The sequence below is a fragment of the Phaseolus vulgaris genome, chromosome 2, assembly GCF_051622355.1.
Source record: "Phaseolus vulgaris cultivar YP4 chromosome 2, ASM5162235v1, whole genome shotgun sequence".
In the NCBI taxonomy this organism is placed as follows: domain Eukaryota; kingdom Viridiplantae; phylum Streptophyta; class Magnoliopsida; order Fabales; family Fabaceae; genus Phaseolus; species Phaseolus vulgaris.
Window position 1 is genome coordinate 6,144,487 of NC_143499.1, and position 16,533 is coordinate 6,161,019.

General features: G+C 31.0%; 1 protein-coding gene across 1 annotated transcript; it reads right to left on the reverse strand.

Annotated features, from left to right (window-relative positions):
- Positions 1-7,964: 7,964 nt before the first annotated feature.
- On the reverse strand, positions 7,965-10,497 carry LOC150028965 (uncharacterized). The gene is made up of 2 exons (XM_090299397.1): positions 10,488-10,497; positions 7,965-8,761 (listed from the first exon to the last, which is right to left on the reverse strand). Exons 1-2 carry the CDS (start codon positions 10,495-10,497, stop codon positions 7,965-7,967), a joined length of 807 nt encoding a protein of 268 aa, XP_090155523.1.
- Between the last annotated feature and the right edge of the window lie 6,036 nt (positions 10,498-16,533).

Below are 16,533 nucleotides of genomic sequence, written 5' to 3' on the forward strand. Positions count from 1 at the left end.
CGTAAGTTTCTCGTACTTGTAATAAAATTGTTTGTAACCTAAATTACTTGTCAAATGATAACGGTGATATTTTCGGTATCGATATTCAGATAATTATCGATTAAAAAACTGATTTGCATTCACTGGTTGCAAAAAGAAAGATACTTTTTTTTATATAAAAGTAAGATTTGCATATTCGTTTAGACTAAATTAATTTATCTACTACCCAAGTATATAATTTATTGTATTGTTCACCTATTTTTTTATATTTAAAGTGTTCAGCATTGATAAAAACAAAAAATCTACACTTTGAATGTTAATAATATCCAAAGTGAGTATCATGAATGTTCCTTTTATGTTGAAGATCAGGCATTAGTAATCAGTTTTTTATTTTATTTTAGAACAATTAAGAATAAGTAGGAAAAGCATGAAAATTATATATAGTAAGTTAAATGTTACAAAATTTAAAGAAGTAATTAAAATTTTATCAATTGATTAATATATTAATATTACTTTTGTAACCAATTGAAAAACATTTTAGCGGTAGTTAATTTTGAAAAGTTGTAAGATTAAATCTATAATTAAATTTTTATAAGGACCAGAAATTCGTATTCGAGAAACAAGAGTAAATTTAAGAGAGAAAAAAGTGAGCATATGCCATAAAATAACTTATTTATTTATAGAAGTGGATGATAAACTAGTTGTTAACAATACATTTTTAATCTACAAGTTGATAAGTTAATTTATTAGATTATAAAATTTTATATGAATAAAATTTGGGTTGACATGCATACTTAAAGTATCTTTTGAGTTCATTTTAAGCTCTGTCTACTATTTGACATCAATAAATTTTGTTTTTGTAACTTGTGATGAGAAGAAGAGGAATGTTTTGAAAATAGTGATTGGATGAGCATGAATATTTTTATCTAAAGGTATTGAAAATATATTTTATTTGTTTTGTTTTATATGTATTTATAATTAGTTAGATGTGGCAGGAAATGATGTCATATAGATATAAGGTATTAAAGGAAAAGTGTGAAGATGTAAATAATAAACTTGGGAATGACATGACAGACTGTAATACATGAAAAGCTACCTCACCCAACTCAATCAACTTTTTGACTGATTCATCCTTCTTTTTAAAGGCTTTAGATTTGAGGATTTCAAAGGTGATTGTTCTGTTGACTACCATGATCTCTCATTCTTGTCCTACAAAAGGAAAAAACCATGTTCTCGTTAAACTCAAATCAATACAAATTTTGTAACTTACTCTCTTCAAAACAAAATAAAAAAAATGTATTTGGTTCAAACTAAAAGACGAGGATTGGATAAGAGATGCAAACTTGTATATTAGAAAGTATATTAAAATGAGTATTCACTTTTATATATTATAAAATATTCAATGTATGTTACAATCTCGTGTTCTGAAATTATATATTTATAAATGATCAAATAGTGGGTGATCTCATAAACCCAACCTCGTTAGAATAGATTTTAAATGACTTTAACCTCATCTTAAAAATTAGACTTTAAACTTAAATCAACCTTATAAGACAAAGTTTACCCCACTTATATACTATTAAATTTTCTTAATCTTTAATATTGTAAAAACACGATTTTTTATTAAATTATAAAATTAGTTTTATCATTTTCAAACAATAAATATTTTTTTAAAATTTTTTTTTTCTATAGAAGTTGTTACCACTTTTATTTTATCTTTACAAATATATTATTGTGTTTTATGTTAAAAAGGGGAATTTAAGTTGTTTTATCTTTACATTCATTTATAAAATGAAGTTTATAGAGAAAAAATTGTTATTACAAATCAACATTATTTGTAGTAACATAGGATCTTCAACATTTTAATTTTCTTCAATATTGAAATAATGTAATGTAATATAATATAATATTATCACTACAAGAAAATCATGAAATAGAAACCAATTTTTAGATACCAAAATAATTAGTTGCAATAGTAACTAAATTAGAGACCATTTTATAAACTAATTTTTTGTTTGGTTTCTAAATTAGTTTATATTATTGTTAAATAGTTTCTAAATAAGTATTTAATTAACAACCAAGGTTTTAGAGACCAAATTTAAAAACTAAATAATTGGTAGTTAAAACCTTGGTTGTTAATTAGATACTAATTTAGAAACGATTTAACAATAATAGAAACTAATTTAGAAACCAATTTTCTTTTTTAATTTTTAAAATGGTCTTTAATTTAGTTGCTATTACAACTAATTATTTTGGTATCTAAAAATTGGTTTCTATTTCATGCTTTTCTTATAGTGTATATAATTTATACCAGTATCGAGGAGACAATTATTTTTCTTTCCAATTTTTGACATTTGGTTTTCCAAAATCAGAATAAGCATGTGAAGAAAAGTTGCAAGGTACATGAGAGTCTCTGGGGTGGAGGATTGCTTTGTTTACCTTCTGTGTGTTTATGAGTGAATGTGAAGAATTTTAAGCAGGTAAAGTTGTTGGATTAAGTGTGATGGTTTTTCTTCAATCCCTTTACCGAGAACTATTATTAAAACATCCACTTACAACTTTTTATGGTAATTCTCTTAATTTAAACAATAAATAATTTACCATTTAAGTTTCTAATAATTTTAAATAATAATTTTTTATTTGCCTTTATAGTTTCGATGTTTTTTTACATCCAAAATTAATTCAGCAATAAAAAATTTAGTTAAATTGAATCATCATAATCTAAGTTCATCTTTTATTTAGAGCGAAAATTTACATTTTGGATCATCTTTCTTAAAATACTTATATTTTTCACAAATATGACAAATACTTTTTTTATATTTTCTTTTAGATTTATAAGTGGCTCGTTTTTTTCACAAATTCTTTGATTCCTTTATTCCTCTTGACTTACATTTATTCTTCAACCACATACTATATATGTAATATATGAACATATTAAAGCCCTCTTAAAACCCAATAATAAATTTAGAATAAATTGTAAAAAAGTTGTCATTCATAACATTATAATATGAATATGAATATGAATGAAGAGACAGTATGATTGAAGCGGAACAGGAAAAACATGGATTTTGCTTGGTGGTACATTCTGTCGAGTGCAAACATTAAAATAAGTTTCACTTTTTCTTTAAAGCCCTTCTTTTTGTTAAGGAATAGAAGGTATTTGTGGCCATCAACAGGCTCTGTTTGTGATGTAGGGTCATAGTTTTTTTTGCTTCTCTCTGTGGCAGTGACGTGATACAAGATGCTGCACCAATAAACATTCATCCAAAAGCTTCTGTCACAGATGCTTGTAGCTACAATACTCATCATTTTAAATTTGATTCACTCTAATACTTATGTTTCAAACACATGGAAAGGATTCTAAGGGCAACTTGTGTTGTCACCTTGGATGAAGAATCTCAATTTAAACTCTTCATAAATGCATAATGAGATTTTCTACACACGATCAACTCGTATAAACTATATATTAATAAATAGATAATTAAATATTAAATAATCTGATAAATCAAACAAATTCTCTTCAAAAACATACTAAACTATATAGGAACCGATTATAAAACTTACGTAATAATATGAAATGTCGTTATCTTAATAAATTTTAGATATTAGTCTAAGATCTTCTTTTTGCCACTTTTGAATTATTTCAAATCCAAATCTTATAAATGTGGAGCTTCTATTCTATGATATATGATACAATTCCCACTGCATTTTGTGTACTGGTGAATCATACAATTCTGAGTGCATTTTTGTGTACCGGTGAAAAATTGTTGAAACTCTTACTTTGGGCTAGTTTATTATTTATAAATTTTTTTATTTCGTTCATTTTGGTTTACATGATTTTGCTTTTTATTTTATTTTATTTCATAGCTAGAGACAGTGGCTTTTGCTTCCGAAGACAGAAGCAAGGTAATTTTTTTGAATCAATTAAATATTATTAAAATTTAAAATGTCTATTTAAAAAAATTATAATTATGTGGAATATCATCATGAAATTCTATATTGTTTGGAAATTAAATTCAAGAATAGAGTATAAACATTATAATTCTTTAGATTATAAACACTCTAATTCTTTAGTTCACTGATTTTTTTTTTATTAAAATTGTAATGGAGTAAGTGAGTACTAAAGAACGATTAGAAGCATTAACTTCTAATGATGTATGCATACTTAAGATCAAGATATTGATGTTAAAAGGAAGTTTAAGATCAAAATACTTAAAAAATCATTTTTGAACATATCAAAATATATAAGAAAAATAGTTGAATAATTTTATAGTATAGTGACATTTTCGGGTACAAGGGGTGAAAAAAAAAACAGAAGGGAAAAGTTAAACACTAATTTCTAGCAAAGAACACTCCAACCAAGTTAGCTTGCAAAAGATGAAGCGGGAACACAGACACAAGAACCTAAGCTTAATGTCTCCAATGATAATCTCATTTACTAGTAGGGATAAGTATTATCACTGCAATATTTTATATATGAGATTTTTCTTGTAAATATTTTGTGAAACTTTCAAAATTATGACAATTTACAGAAAACTTATTTTTTATCGGAAAAGTTTCCTAAAATATGATCAAGTCAATATCCTTGTTATTTGTAATCTTCTTGTTGTGTCTAATGTGTAAATCAAAACATGAATAAACGTAAATTGAACACATACAATTATGTTCACAAATAGATCTTATCATATCATGATTCTCACTTAATCATACAATTAAGAAGGAATAGGCACTTACCTTGATCCATGAGTGATCCTAATTGAGCAGTTATTTTATCTCCTTTGTCCCAATCTATCTCTAAGCAATTTCGTACTTGTCACACACTTTCGTGATGGTTAACAGTGAGACAACTATTATTTGCAGAGACAGAACCCTATAGCCTTTAGTTCCCAATCTCCATCAGATGTAGGTTTTCCATTAGGTATATCATCAGATATATATTTCTCACATTAACCAATGAGCCTTTAATTCTATTATTATTATTAAATCATATTCGGGCCCAAAGCCCAAACTCTAAGTCATGTGAGTCACTTTATAGAAATTAATTTACATAATTTCTTACATTCTCCCACTTGACTCATATGAGTTATAATACTTTCATGATTTAATAATGACATAAATGCGCATTTAAAAGGCCTTACATAAATTAGTTCTACCATTAATCAAGATCAAGGATACAAAAATAATAAGAGTCATGGCGGTTACATGTCATTTCAATCAACACATTTCCTTCCATGTACTACTATATCATTCTTTCTCTTTAATATGACTTTTATAGTGAGAAATTCATAATAGGTTCAAACATAATGTCATTGTCATCAATAACAACATAATTTGTTTTCCACACCATAATAACATAATTTGCATGCATATACATAAAGTAGAAAACAACATAAATTTCAGAAACTTTATTTATCAATGAGCTCAGAGTGTCAAATAAGCATTAATAACAACATTCATCATTCACTAGTAGACATAATGCCCATATTTACAACATGACCAGTAAATGTTTTAGGCGGTAACCCTTTTGTTAAAGGGTCAGCAATCATAAGATCAGTGCTAATATGTTCTATTGACACTCTATGTTTCTGAACTTCTTCTTTAACGGCAAAGTATTTCAATTTCATATGTTTAGCACCTTTGGAATACTTGTCGTTTTTAGAAAAGAAGACTGTTGCGGAGTTATCACAATAAATTCTTAGCGGCTTGGCAATATTGTCAACAATTCCAAGTTCTGAAACAAAATTCCGCAACCAATTAGCTTGAACTGTGGCCTCAAAGCATGCCACAAATTCAGCCTCCATGGTGGATGCAATAATGACTGTCTGCTTCGCACTTTTCCATGAAATCCCTCCTCCGGCTAAAAGATACACATAACCAAAAGTAGACTTTCGTGTATCCATACAGCCAGCAAATCTGAATTTGTATATCCAATCACCTCAAGATGATCAGATCTTTTATAAGTAAGCATGTGATCCTTCGTTCCTTGCAAGTATCTTAAAACTTTCTTTGCAGCTTTCCAATGATCCAATCCTGGATTACTCTAGTATCTACCAAGCATACCAACTGCAAAACTAATAACTGGTCGTGTACAAGTTTGAGCATACATTAAACTCCCAACAATAGATGCATAAGGTATATTCTCCATCTGTTTCCGTTCCAAGTCATTCTTTGGACATTGCATGAGACTAAATTTGTCTCCTTTCTGTATTGGAACAAGAGATGTCGAACATTTATCCATTCTGAATCTCTCTAAAACTTTATTAATATATGCTTTCCGAGACAAACCTAACAGTCCTTGTGATCTGTCACGGAATATTTCAATTCCTATCACATAGTATGCCTCAACCATATCTTTCATCTCAAAGTTATTAGAGAGAAACTTCTTAGTCTCACTTAATAGACCAAGATCATTACTTGCAAGCAAGATATCATCAACATACAGAATCAGGAATATAAACTTGCTCCCACTGACCTTCAGGTATATACACCGATCAACAATGTTTTCCTTAAACCCAAAGGACACAATAGTATCATTGAACTTAAGATACCATTGCCTAGAAGCCTGTTTAAGCCCGTATATTGATTTCTTAAGTTTACACACCATGTGTTCCTTCCCTTCTTCAATGAACCCCACTGGTTGGTCCATATAAACATCCTCTTCTAAATCCCCATTCAGAAAAGCAGTTTTGACATCCATCTGATGCAACTCAAGATCATAATGAGCTACTAATGCCATGATAATTCTAAAGGAATCTTTCTTAGAAACAAGTGAAAATGTTTCCTTATAATCAATACCATCCTTTTGAGTAAAACCTTTGGCAACAAGTCGGGCCTTGTAACGTTCGATATTGCCATGAGAGTCACGTTTAGTCTTAAAGACCCATTTACACCCGACTCTCTTGCATCCTTCTGGCAATTCTATAAGGTCCCATACATCATTCTGTGTCATTGATTTAAGCTCATCTTTCTTGGCATCTAACCACTTATCAGAATTATCATCATTGATGGCGTCTGAAAATGAAACTGGATCATTATCAATACTTAAGTTATTTTCTGACTCTTGTAGGTAAACCACATAATCATTCGAAACAGCAGACTTTCTTTCTCTTTGAGATCTTCTTAATACTATTTCTTGTGGTTGTTCTACTACAGGTTCATTGTTTTCTTCATGATCATTAATTTGTTGTTCTTCTTCATCGTTAAGTGACTCAACTACATTAGGAACAACAATACTTGAAGTAAAGGTACTAGTTAAAGGAACTTGTACTCTAACTTCCTTAATCTCCACATTTTGTGAAGTATTACTCCCACTGGTTTCACCATTTTCAACGAGCCGTGCATTTCTAGATTCAACAATTCTTGTGTTATGGGTAGGACAGTAAAACATATACCTTTTTGACTTTGCTGGATAACCAATGAAATATCCACTGATTGTTCTTGCATCCAATTTCTTCTCTTGCGGATTGTATATTCTGACTTCTGCCTGACATCCCCAAACATGCAGGTGTCTCAAGCTGGGTTTCCTTCCTGTCCATAATTCAAAAGGTGTCTTTTGAACTGCCTTACTAGGAACCCTGTTCAAGAGATGCATGACAGTTTTTAAAGCATACATCCACAATGAAACGGGTGTCCCAAATGTTTGTGCCACAAGAAAGCAGAACAATAATTCACTAAACTACGTTTAATGCCAACAATATGAAGCGAGGTCATAAGAGTTTCAGCATATAGATTATCGAGATTCAATTTATATAATTCATCATAAAGAGTACCAGATCCTATCAAACAGGTACGTTGATATAAACTGAAACATTCCCAAATATAAAAGAGTATCCGGCATCATCAAGTTTAGACAATAAAACTAAATTCCTAGATATCCTAGGTACATAATAAAAAAATAAATTATCCATTAAATCTAAATAAAATCCAGTGTCGAGCCGACTGCTTTCACTGGAACCTTCTCTCTATTCCCCATGAAGACAAACTTTTCATTTGGCTTTATGGTTCGGGTTGAAAGTAATCCCCTTCTTTTCGAACCAAGCCTTGCGTTTCAGACAATCCTTTTGGAAATGTCCAGCTTTCTTGCAGAAATGACATTTGTCATTCTTCTTCTGGAGCGTAGTAGAGGACTCATTTATCTTCAGTGGTCCTTTACCCTTTCCTTGTTTCTTGAAGCCTTTCTTTCTAGCTCCTTGATTGTTCACATAATGTATGGAGTGGTTTCCTCGATTCTTCAATCTAGTCTTTTCCTGAACTAACATGCTATGCAATTCATGCATATTCCACTTATCTTTCATAGTGTTATAGTTTATATGGAAAAGATCATACTCAGACGGTAAAGAGTTCAAAATGAACTGTACGAGAAAATTATCATCCACTTCCATTCCCAGAGACTTAAGTCTTGCCGCAATATTAGTCATTTCAATGACATGTTCGTGCATAGTACGAGAACCATCAAATTTCATGGTGATTAATGTAGTCATTAATGTCCCAGCAAGAGACTTATCAGCTGTTTGGGAGCACTCTTTCACAGACTTCATGAATTCTTTTGCATTTTCGGTTTCGGGAAGAGTAGACTTAATATTGTTTGCTATGCTCATTCGCATAAACATCAGGTTGAGTCTATTTGACTTTTCCCAAGCCCTATAATGAGCTTTCTCCTTATTGCTACTATCATCGGTAATAACAGCAGGTTTCTCGATTCGAATGGCCAAATCAAGATCCAATACACCTAAGTGAAATTGGACTTTTTCACTCCAGTCAGAGAAATTTAGACCATTAAAGACTAGAACAGACGTAGCTTACGAATGTAAGGCTACAGGAACAGATACTGCAATTACACATGCTTAACATTAATACTTCGAGTCATAAACTAAACATACTATACAGATTCAGAAAACATTCTATGTATACTAATGTTCTCCTTTGGAAGATTCATTAATACACAAAACATAATGATGCTAATAGTATTAACTTTATTTGGCAAGATGTATGCATTAACTAGAAACACTTGTTATCTTTGGATATACAAGCAAAGCTAATAACACATACTCACTACCAACAATCATATCCATTAGTTATAAGGACAACTAATCAACCTTTGGGTGATCCATAATGCCCTATAATAATGAATTTCCATTTACTCATATATATAAATAATTTAGCATCCATTATATAGGTAATTGGAATAAAATTTATCAGTAATCTGGAATTAAATAAAACTTAAAGATTTGATCACTTTGGTGATTACAAATCTACCATACAAATAATTCCATAAATAATATCATTAATTGAAATAAAATTTCATCATCCATAATTTGGAATTAAATAAAACATAAAGATTTGATCACTTTGGTGATTACAAATCTATCATACAAATAATTCCATAAATAATATCATTAATTGAAATAAAATTTCATCATCCATAATTTGGAATTAAATAAAACATAAAGATTTGATCACTTTGGTGATTACAAATCTATCATACAAATAATTCCATAATCTTAATTTAAAAAATTAATACATAAAGCGGAAAAATAATTTTCCATTCCTCACTTTCAATCAATTAATTAAACTTTAATTTAATGAACATAATAAAATTTCATTAAAACTTTAATTTAACGTAAATTAAATTACATTAAAAAAAATGATACATAAAACAGAAAATAATTTTTCGTTACTCACTTTTAATTAATTAATTAAAGTTTAATTTAAATATAAATTTAATTACATTATAACATAACCTAAATTACAGAAAAGTAACAGTTGATTAAACTTTAATATGGAGTGCAACAAAGAATTCATGCATTTCATGATGGTAGAGAATAATTCATACATGGATTCACTAATGGGATTCTTTTCATGCATTTTATTATATTATATTATAATATAATATTAATAAAATTGACGTATTTCATTATTTTATATTTCTAATATAATATTAATAAAATTGATAACCTAAGGCACAGTAAATCAAATTTGCTTCTTTTTCATGAAGCAAAATTGCTTAAGCTGCAAGGATGCCGTTAACCACCCCTCTCACAATGAGTCACAGTGCCGCAGCAGCAGCAGCCACCGTTCTGTGCGAACCACCACGCCGCAGCAGCCACCGTTCTTGCGTTTGGGTTCAAAAGGTTTTACGCTGTTAATGGCGTTGATCCATAAACCCTAATTATTAGGGTTCTTCAATTGGGATTAATTAAAATTAGGGTTCTTTAATTTTGATGGTTTAGGACAATTAGGGAACTATCATAGAGGAATGAAAACCTTAATTTATAAACCCTAATTTTAAAATTAGTGTTCTTAAATTGGGAATATTTTAAAATTAGGGTTATTTGATTTTGGAAAAACATTAATGGAGAATCACAACATGAACAACGAGGCTCTGATACCACATGTAAATCAAAACATGAATAAACGTAAATTGAACACATACAATTATGTTCACAAATAGATCTTATCATATCATGATTCTCACTTAATCATACAATCAAGAAGGAATAGACACTTACCTTCATCCATGAGTGATCCTAATTGAGCAGTTACTTTATCTCCTTTGTCCCAATCTATCTCTTATCAATTCCGTACTTGTCACACACTTTCGTGATGGTTAACAGTGAGACACCTATTATTTGCAAAGACAGAACCCTATAGCCTTTAGTTCTCAATCTCCATCAGATGTAGGTTTTCCATTAGGTATATCATCAGATATATATTTCTCACATTAACCAATGGGCCTTTAATTCTATTATTATTATTAAATCATATTCGGGCCCAAAGCCCAAACTCTAAGTCATGTGAGTCACTTTATAGAAATTAATTTACATAATTTCTTACATAATGAACTTAAAAGATCTCTCATCTCCACCAACACTTCAAGTGTACAGTCAACGAAAGACTTTCCATCGTCCATCGGATGACTCGCTTCTAGGGCCAACTTTTCCATCCTCTCTCGCTCCGACAATTGAGTTTGACCTTCCTATTATCCTCCCCTCCTTATTACACTTCTTTGAGTTACCATAGATTATCCCAACATTTTTATACATGTATTTCGTCTATTTCTTATGTGTTCATTCTAAAATCATTGTTGGATTGTGCTACCTCATTTCCCAAGAAATATTTTAGTTTGTCAAGATCTTTGGTCTAAAAGTGGTGACAAATATGTTTATTTACCTGTGAGTTGTCATGGTGATGACTACCTGTAAAAATAATGCCATCAACATATATTACTAAATAGTTACACCCAACACTCGATTGACAGTAAAAAATTGAATGATTTGTCTCACTGCGAGTCATACCAAATTTGATGGCATTGAGCTCTTCTCTTTTGTGAATTTTGGGTGGTTTGCGGAAGCTTTGTGGTTTGTTGATGGAACAAGGCCCTCCTAGGAGGTGTGGCTGCCTTGGAGGTGCATGAAGAGTAGGAATTTAGGGAGGTTCGGCCAACCCCTTTGGAAGGTGAAAGGATTGAAGATTAAGACCTAGATTCTAGGCAAGGAAGTAAAGTATGGCTCAAGTTTGGAAGCATAACAATAATCAATTTAATCTTCAATCCTTTCACCTTTCAAATGGGTTGGTCGAACCTCCATAAATTCCTACTCTTCATGCACCTCCAAGGCAGCCACACCTCCTAGGAGGGCCTTGTTCCATCAATAATCCACAAAGCTTCCGCAAACCACCCAAAATTCACAAAAGAGAAGAGTTCAATGTCATCAAAATTATTGAACAGCATTACTAAATTTTATAAATCATACCCTAGGAGGCTGTTTGAGGTCATATAAAGATTTGTCGAGACAACATACCAATCTCGAAAGAGAAAACATATTGTCATAATGATGGCATTTTCATGTGTTCTTCTTGAATCAAAGTAGTAAAAAGTGATGCGGAAGCAATGGGTGAGTGAAACAAAGCCCTCCTACATCATCCCCTCCCTCTTGAAAAGGATTTGTCCTCAAATCCAAAGCTTTTTCTTCAACTAGGGGGATGGTTGTGGCTGGATGGTGTCCATCATCTCCTCCTTCGAGAAAAGATCTATCCTCAGATCTACAGACTTGATCTCGGATAGCAACCTTTTGCTTCGCCAAAGCTTGTCCTCCTGGATCAAAAGTCCACCTATAGAAATAATCAAATAAGGCATAGGTGTTAGTTTGCAAATTAATTTTACTAGGTTGCCATTTTTGCTTTTCTTTTGGTTTTGGCAACCTTGGACAAAGTTTCTCTTTTAATGGTTGTGTGTGGTCTCTAATTATCTTATGTATTTTAAAAGGTTCATTTGTGGTTACTTTCTCTTTAGGCATAAATCCTATAGAAGATGGTAACAAGTTAAAAGGAGAAAGATGATTGAACCCACACATAACTTTAAAAGTAGAAATATAAGTAGTTTTGTGAACTACTTTATGGTATGTTTGCTCACCTCTAGAGTTGTGTGTGCACTTCATGATTATTCTAGGCATAGTAGAAAGAGCTAGATTTTCAAATATATTTTGACCATGCGTTTGAGGATGATAAAAATTTAAAGTGTGCAATTTAGTTGGAAGTTTTCCAAAGGAAATCCTCAAATCATGGTTTGCGAAATTTGGAACTCTATTCAACACTATGCTTGAAGATAAACCATGAAGATGTATCACTTCTCTAGAGAAGAGTTTATCCATAACCATGAAGATTGAATCACAACCTTTTGTTGTCCTAGGGAGTTTTAATATGAAATTTATATCTTCCCAAGGATCATTTGCAAAAGGTGAAGGAGTATAGAGTTTATGAGACATTGCCTTGGGCGTAGTTTGAAAACAAGAATTGTACCTAAGGTAATGTCTTTGAACTTCTTTTCTCATGGGGGACAAAAGTTTTCCTTTTAAAAGCTCTAGAGTTTTATCAACTCTAATTTGTCCCATGAGTTCTCCTTCATGAAGACTCATTCTCTTATGTGTAAGGATAGTCTCGTTGTGACAACCATTGTTTCTAAGGATTTGTACACTTTGCAATGGTTGTCTCAATAAGACATGACAAGTTTCTTTAGGCCCTACTTCACATAAAAAATTGTTTTTGTAGATGCTTATAAAAAACTTGACATTCACTTGGTGATATCCTAGCACATATGAGAAATAATCTTTTTCATTTTTATCTATGCAAGCTTCTTTTAAAGACTCTTCTTTTTCATTTAGGCTTGCAAGTGTTCCTTTACAAAAGGTAAGGCTTTGAGGTTGTTCAACAAGACACATATTTTCAAAGGTATTTTTAAATCTTTGGTCTTGTTGAATGACCTTGTGGGAAGGAACACTCTTCTCCCACGCCTTTTGTTCTTCAAGGGTCTTCTCTTGCTTTTCTTTTTCTTCTTTTTCTTTAGCTTCCCTTTCGACTTCCCCTCTCTTCTTTTGTATTTTTCTTTCCTTTCTTTCTTTATGGGAAGCAAACAATTTTTCTACCCTCATTTCCCAATCTAGGCAAGCTTCTATATTTTCTTTTCCATGGAAGTGGGGTTGTTCTACCCTAACCTCTCTTGGGTTTTCTTGTTCTTTTCTATCTCTTCTATGTCTTCTAGGGGGTGCTTGATAATAATCATTTACTCTAATGCTTCCCTCCCCAAAAGAATCATGATCTTTAGAGATATATGCATGAGAAGGTAATTTTTTTAGAATGTGAGACTTCTCATCCTTTGCTTTAGTCAAAACATTAAGTTTAGTCTCACTCTCCAATTGTCTATATGCAATTGATTGCACAGTTTGTGAAACTTCTTTCAAAAGAGTTTTTAACGATTTTAATTCACTTCCAATAGACTTTGTAGAATGAGAAGAAGAAGACATGGCTAAAGGTTTGTGTATACAAGTATTTTACCTTGAGAAAACTTAGGAAAGTTAAAGAAGGTAGTTTTCCAGGTAAGGGAGGTGAGTCACAAAGGACTACTTAAATACCAAGCCTTTGCCTTAGCCAAAAACTATCCCTCAATGTCTTCACACAAAACTTCCTCTTAGTAAACTACTTAGAACACAAGTAAGTTGAGAAATCAAAACTTTTTTTTTTCAATGCAAGAAAACAATGTATGCTAACTAATTAACAAAGCTAGACGGTTTAACACAAACTTAACAAAATTAAACATGCAAAGCGTAGCTATGAAAGCAAAGCGTAGCTATGAAAGCAAGAAAAAAAACAATTACAAACAAGTAACAATTACTAATAAAGAATTGCTATACTATTCGGCCCTAGGTGAGGCTTCTTGGACACTTTGAGCCCTTGAAGACACACTCACCGTCGAAACGTAATTAACAAGGTAATTAACAATAAACCAAGTTGCAAAGGAAATAAGAGAACTCCCTTTCTTGATCCTCTTTTGATTAGTGCACTTCCTTGTTGTCTTTGATTGTTGATCTTCCAAGTGTTTGTAGTGTTTATTTCAAGAATGTTTGTTTCGGCTTTGACTTTGTCTCCTCCTTAGAATGTTGGCTTTAATTCTCCAATTTCCAGCACCTATTCACAAGGGCTAAACCTTAAACCAAGTCAAATTCCATGCACATAAGCACCAAGGGAGAAAATAAATTCCAGCACCCAAAAAGAGAGGTCAAGGAACAAAAGCAAGAAACAAATTTAATTGAAAGAAAACAGTACCACCAAAAGGATTTATAATATGACAACTTAGAAAGAGATTCAAGAAATTAAAGCAAACAATTAAAGGTACTCAATAAAAGTTGGCACACAAAAAGAATTCCTAAAGAAAAGCACTAGATTAGATGACCAAATAAAAAAAAACAGCACCATTGGAAAATGTTGTGGGCCAGAAAACGTGTTTGTTCCCCGATTTATGCTGATCTGTATTTTTGGAATTTGGCTCTGAAATTTGTTATGCAAGATATTCAGGATCTTATCTAAAATCTGGCTTTGGATTCACTCAAAACGGATGCACCATTCTTTTTTAATAAATTTTGCAAAATTGGTGTTCGGTTATGCCAGCTGGAGCGCTTCAGATTTGCACTCTGATCTTAAAAGATTTATCATTTTTTTTCTGTTGCTTCTTTTGACCTAATTCTTTTTTTGTCTTTTCTATAACACTTTAAACTTGCATTTTCCAGAAAATCAGAATTTTCCTATGGGTGGAAATATTTTCTGGGTTAAAACAGCCAAAACAGAGAAGGTGAAAACAGGGGAATCTGAAAACTGGAAACAAAAACAGCAAGATACCAAAGTTTAGACACAATGGAAATTTGTGAAATAGAATTGTGTATGATCTAAACACAATATGAACTCAAACTAAAAATTAAAAAGGCACCAAAGGATCAAAGAACAGCAGATTCAAACAATTTAAAGAGACCCAAAAGCAAGAAACAATCAAGCCAATAATAGGACTACTAAGAATTGTTGACAAATATGGATTCACATGACTTGACACAACATTTATAGATTCAGAAAATAAAGACTCAAAGCATAAAATGAAGCAAAATTAAGAAAGCAATAAGGACTCAAATTCCTAAAAGAAAACAGCCACTCAATGGTGTAAGGAATCCTATCACAAGCTGCACATAATTTGTTCAAGATCAATTGAACAATTGTGCTTCGGTTGGATCTTCCATAAGCACACCAAGAACAATTTAAAAAGTAAAAAACAGCAAGACAAGTATGGAATTTAAATGACAATATGAAATAAAGAAGAACTGAAAATTTAAAAGACCAAGCTACTCATCTTGAAGAACCAAAAGCTCATGATACCAAATGATGGCATTTTCATGTGTTCTTCTTGAATCAAAGTAGTAAAAAGTGATGCGGAAGCAATGGGTGAGTGAAACAAAGCCTTCCTACATCACATAAACCAAACAAAATAATTATGTATAACCTTTGGTCATAAGACGAACTTTTAGACTATCAATTGTAACATTAAGACCAACTTTGATAGCGAAAATCCACCTATAACCAACAACAAATTTCACATACAGGAAGAGAACGAGCTCTAAAGTTCCACTATTATAAAAAAAACACATTTATCGATTTCCAAACCATTTTCACTACAAAAAAATTATTAAATAAAAATCAATTTTAGAGACAAAAAATAATTAGTTGTTATGTTGACTAAATTAAAAACCATTTTAAAGACTACAAAAATTATTGATTTCTAAGTTAGTTTCTATTATTGGTAAATAGTTTCAAAATTAATATCTAATTAGCTACCAAGGTTTTAACTACCAATTATTTAGATTCTAAATTTGGTAGCAAAAACCTTTGTGACTAATTAGATACCAATTTTAAAATTATTTATCAATAATAGAAATAAATTTAAAAATCAATAATCTTTTTAGTATTTAAAATAGTATATAATTTAATCAGTATAACAACTAATTATTTTTTATTTCTAAAATTAGTTTCTATTTAATTCATATTTAATTATTCCTCCATCTAAACTCACAACTAACTAATTAGAACAAATGTTGCACTATTTTCTAATAGAACGTAATATAGAACAGAAGAAAAAACTGAGATTCTTGAAACATGAAAAAAATGCCAATTATAAGATATCAAATACAAGGTAAGGACATGTTTCAGATTAATAGCCAATAGAATACACCAAAACAATTATAT